The sequence below is a fragment of the Pteropus vampyrus genome, unplaced genomic scaffold, assembly GCF_000151845.1.
Source record: "Pteropus vampyrus isolate Shadow unplaced genomic scaffold, Pvam_2.0 Scaffold18, whole genome shotgun sequence".
NCBI lineage: Eukaryota > Metazoa > Chordata > Mammalia > Chiroptera > Pteropodidae > Pteropus > Pteropus vampyrus.
Window position 1 is genome coordinate 5,435,534 of NW_011888799.1, and position 4,982 is coordinate 5,440,515.

The 4,982-nt window shown below is 43.0% G+C and overlaps 1 protein-coding gene across 17 annotated transcripts in view; it reads right to left on the minus strand.

Moving 5' to 3' along the window:
- The window catches only part of TRERF1 (transcriptional regulating factor 1), a 210,698-nt gene that overhangs the window by 8,444 nt on the left and 197,272 nt on the right, over positions 1-4,982 (minus strand). For 11 of the 17 annotated variants that reach the window (XM_023527605.1, XM_023527606.1, XM_023527612.1 and 8 more), the window contains 2 exons: positions 2,820-3,023; positions 61-308 (listed from right to left, as the gene is read on the minus strand). In XM_023527605.1, coding sequence (XP_023383373.1) covers positions 61-308; positions 2,820-3,023 — 452 coding nt within the window. The remainder of the gene's footprint in view (positions 1-60; positions 309-2,819; positions 3,024-4,982) is intronic. The other 6 variants (XM_023527609.1, XM_011354631.2, XM_011354627.2 and 3 more) reach the window with 3 other exon arrangements.

Genomic DNA, 4,982 nt, shown 5'->3' on the forward strand with positions numbered 1-4,982 from the left:
CCCAACAGAGTGATTATCCATCACAAACTTAGATTCAGTCCTTGGTCCAGTTCCACCTACTTGCCACACTCCTTGCAGGGGAAGATGGTGGTGGGGTCTGTCTCGCCACTGGTGGTGCTATGAGAGGGCGAGCTCTTCACTGAGCAGTACCCGCTCTGGGCACTGCCAGGCTTCTGCTTCCCAGAGGGGACAGCACCCCGAGCTTTGGTCACCTGGTTGGTGCCACCATGGATGCGGGCGTGGCCGTTCAGTGCCTGTCGAGAGCTGAACACCTGGGGAAGAAAGGGAGTGACATGACATCTACAGTCCTGAAAAGGAAATTAGGGTTATTAGTTACTCAATGGTAAAACACGTGATACTTGAAACAGTGTCTAATGACAGGGTGCAAGGGTTTTACATAAGCAAACTTTGGGCACGTGCTAAAGAAAGTAGAGAGATCAAACAGCACAATCACAAATGCTGTGCCAACAAAATACCCCATCGTTGTTATAACCAGAAGACGAGAGGTGATGCGGCACAGTGTGAAGGCCAAAGCTGAACGTCAGGAGACTAGGGGGCTAGATCCAGCACCTCTGTCTAACAGGGAGGCTCTTGGGCCATTCTCCCTCCATCCACATTATTTTTTTTCCATCTGTAAAATGAGTTGGGTTGGACCAGCTTTCAAACTTCTTTTAAGCAGGAAACTACTTTTTCTTTTTTTGCCCTTTCCTTCTTTCTTCACTTTTCTTTTTTCTTCAGCAAATCAGGTCTTACTCAAAAGCTCAAAGTTTAAAGCAGAGGCGCTCTGCCTGAAAGAGAGATAGCACCCCAGAATTGAGCCTATTTGTTCAGCTTCCCCCCTCCCCAGGAAGCCCTAGAACCCCAAGGAACACAATTTGAAAAACCATCAGCAGCTTTGACACATTCTATATCCAAACCCCAATCAGGTGCCCATTATTGAAGCAATGTTTCAGACCCCCCAATTTTATTATAGGATGATAAAAAAGGGAAGGATCTTGACATTTTTTGAAGCTTACCATAAAGCAGGATTTCCCAACCTCAATACTACTGACATTTGGGGTTGGGTAACTGTTGAGGGTGGGGGGACTGTTGTGCAGGATGTTTAGCAGCATCCCTGGCTTCTACCCACCAGATGCTATCCACCTCTTCAGTTGTGACAAAAATATCTCTGGACAATGCCAAACGTTCAGGGGGAACAAAATCATTCTCAGTTGAGAACCACTGTTGTAAAGGGATATAATCAACATCCCTGAATTCCAAGAGCCCCAACTCCTGCTTGTTAAATGCATCAGCTAATGGGAGTACCCCCTGAGCTGCCCAGCTGTTAAGTGGTTACTCTGTTAAGTTCATGAGCTCCGTTTATGGTCTTACAGAGAAAAAAATCTATTGCTAATTTAGCAACCCAAACATCCATGGTTAGGCAAGGATTAAAACTAACAGGCTTTTTTTCCCTGTGATTTTAAAGTTATTAAAAAAGTATCCATCTCGCTGAGCCCGTCTGATTGGGAAATGTAAAAGATAAGGTCTCACTCAATAAAGAATTTACTGTACATCAACACTAAGAGTTGAGGAAGCATCCAACTTCTAAACAAATTCACCAAGAAGTACTGTCACTTAAAGTCACATTTTAATTATCCCCAAACGGAAGCAGTCTATACAAAATGGCAATGATGGAGTGAAGCGTCCAGGTCATCAAACATCAAAGACAGAAACAAACTAGCAATTTCTTAAGTTCTTTTCAAAGCTAGTGCAAAATGTCTCTATATATTTTTTAACCTTTTCATTTTTTGTTAAATGTAAATCAAGTGAATTTCTGCTTTAGGTTCTAAATATTGTAAAGACTATTACTTTCTTCATCTAAGTGACAGACTCACTGAGCAGCATTCAATACACTCTGGAAAACAGCATTGTTCTATATAATGTATAAGCAAAGATAAGTGCTCACTTGAGGAAAACAGGGCTTCTTGTGAAAACAGCAAAATTCTTACTCTTCAAGTAATCACTCTAGAACTTGCCTGTACGGGTGTGCCTGGTTTTAAGAAACCTGATTTGGGAAATCTCAATAACGCAGGCTAGTGGGGAGCCTGTGAGGGACTGAGAGTCCAAAGTAAACAACTATTAAAAAATATCCCTTAAAATATACAGAGAGCTTTAGACTAGGCCAGTACAGATTCTGAAAGGCCTTCCTTTAGTGCTCAGAATAATCAAATGGTGAATTGGTTTTATTTTAGCTAAATGATGCTTCTAACATATTTAAAAAATACTAAGCTACGTAATTAGACAAACTCCTTAGTACATCTTTTTTGTTTCCCCCAAAGAATACAAAAATAAAGTTTAGCTAAATCTTTATAATTATGTTACAAAAGGACAATCCTCTGTGGGCTCTCCCAGTGCATTTAAATGCAACAGGGCATAACCTGGGTTGACACCCAGCCCAGAGGAGTGGAGAGGCGCCAAGAAATGGAGAGTGTAAGTTCTGGAGGCCAAAGCTCCCTGCAGAGCCATGAGCACCGGTACGAAAGGGCACCGACTCGCAGCTTCCCAGGGCGGGGTCCTACTTTGTGCCCTCTGAGCACGCAGCACAGTGCTCGACAAAGAACACACCCTCTAGAAATACCTGCTGGCCGAATGAGTAAGTAAATATAATGGGATGAAAGAAAGACCACCACAACGACATGGAATTCTCTCTGCCAAACTGTCACCGCAGAAAAGCGCACCCTTTCTAAAATGCATCGTCTCTTAAAAAGCCAGGCACAGCCGTACATCTGGCCCTTCCTAGTCCCAGATCCCCGAAGGACGGAGGACACAGAGACACTTACAGCCCCACAGTTGGGCATTTCACAGATGAAGGAGCCCGAGGGCTGGCTGAGGGCCTGCAGGGGTGGCCCCTCTGTGGGAGCCAGGACTGGGCCTGGCTGTGGCTCTGGGGACTTCGGTACTTCACTCTCTTCTTCTCTTGTGGATTTCCTATCTTCTTCCGGGTCCTCCTCCTCCTCCTCTAACTCTTCTTCTTCTTCACTCGTCTAGTGTCAAGGCAATAAAAGCAGAAAGGGGAAAGTCCCCAGATGGCAGTTTTAGTGATGAAAAGAACCTACAGGCCAGGATACGGTCTCTACTCGGTTGGTCATTGGATGCTTGAAATTTTGAGGTCAAGGAAGTCCCCCTGACCCACTTTGGGTCTCATTATTTATATAAAAATATTTCAAGGCAGGGAGGAGAGTTTTCTGTATGTAGAGTTTCTCCACTTGTCTCCCCCCGTGTACCCTGAAACTGACTAAAACCCAGGCAGGCTGCCCCACTTGAGTCTGTCTCCCCAGGGCAATAATGAGGGCTTTCGAGCAATAACAATACGGTGGAACCCTTTAAAGAGAGACTATAGACCTATCATGATTTGTCTTATAGGCCTTATAACACATTTCCATGCGAGATGCCCAAGATGGTGATTTGGCCTCTGTAAAGTGCATGACACGTAGCGTTTTGATGCGCTCCTGCTCTGTTCTTGTCAGAAAAGAGAATCAAAGAGTTTGAAAAAGGGAGAAAATGGAAGGGGATATTCCCTTTTATTTATCATGTGCTTTTTTTCCCACTCTGGTCTCTGATCATGGGCTTGGAGAAATGCCTTCCAGGGACATTCTATAAAAAACAAGAAAAATATTTTCTATGAATAATTATCCTCTATGCTACGGTGTCCTCTCGCTCTAGTTTAGAATTGCAGCCAGGTGCAGAATTAAGCAGAAAGTTCCCGCCTTCCTCAAGGTTAACAAGATAGTTTAATGGAGTAGCTTGGAGTAGATATCCAGGGTGAATTGGGATAGAGGGCAGAGACCTAGGAGGCCCTCATTCTACCTCTTGTTTAACTAACACCTTCCTCTGCTCTTTCTGTCTTCCCTGGGGGAGAGGGGGAGGTAGAGGCGGAGAGGGATGCTGGCTCCTCCAGGCCCAGAAAGGACTGAGTACTTCTATGTTACATCAACCTCATTTCGGCCTCTATTTTACAACATTTTACAGTTTACAAAGTGCTTTCAAATTTGCTTTGTCACTGAATAGGCTGTGAACAGTCCTCCCATTTTACAAATGAGGAAAAGAAAGGTATGCCCAGATGCCTCTAACCCCAAAGGGTCCTTTGTCTCTGCCAAGCTCTCACTGCACATCCACTGCTTAGAGCACATGGGCTCCAGCTCAGTTTACTCCAGACAGTGATGTAACTCTAGGTGAGCCTATGATTCTTAGAACCCAGAAGCAAGAATTTCCGGGAAGAATTATGATTTCTGAGAGTAGTGGTACCCTGGGATCTAGAACCACAAGCTGCTTCTCTCCAATCTAGGTTGGGGGAGGGGAAGAAAGGCAATGCCAGTAAATATGGGGCATGTAGCACCCTCCTCGCTGGTTCAGTAGTGTCTGTATTTAATACCATATCTGTATATTTGAGATGATGCAGAAACAGGGAGTATTTATGAAATGGCCCCAATTTCCAGTGAGTTAATTAGGATTAATTAGTAATATTTACATTTGCTGAAAGACTTCAAGTGAATACAGATGTAGGCTTAATACATTTAGAGAGCGATTTATGATATAAGCTGTAGGTTTCTTATGAATATATTAACATACAGGTCAATTTCACTTAAATAGCCTTATTCCTATATAAATCCACCATCTTCCAATCTCAAAGTGTTTCAGGTAAAACCACGTTGTGTCTAACTCCAAGAATTCACTCCATTCCTTTATAGAACTGAAACTTTGTGGTCTCAGGTATCTCTGTATTAAGCAGACCAGGACCCATAGCCTGGCATTTAAAATAAACTACATAATAACTTTAAATGACAATGGCATTATTTCATGGTACTTGTTATAATTACAATTTTCTCACAATGCCATTTTTTTTTTTTTTTGGCTTAGAACTTTTAGAAGAAATATTCCATATAGCCACAAAATTACAGATTCAATTATACAGTACTGTGATTATACATGGTTCAGGAATTTAG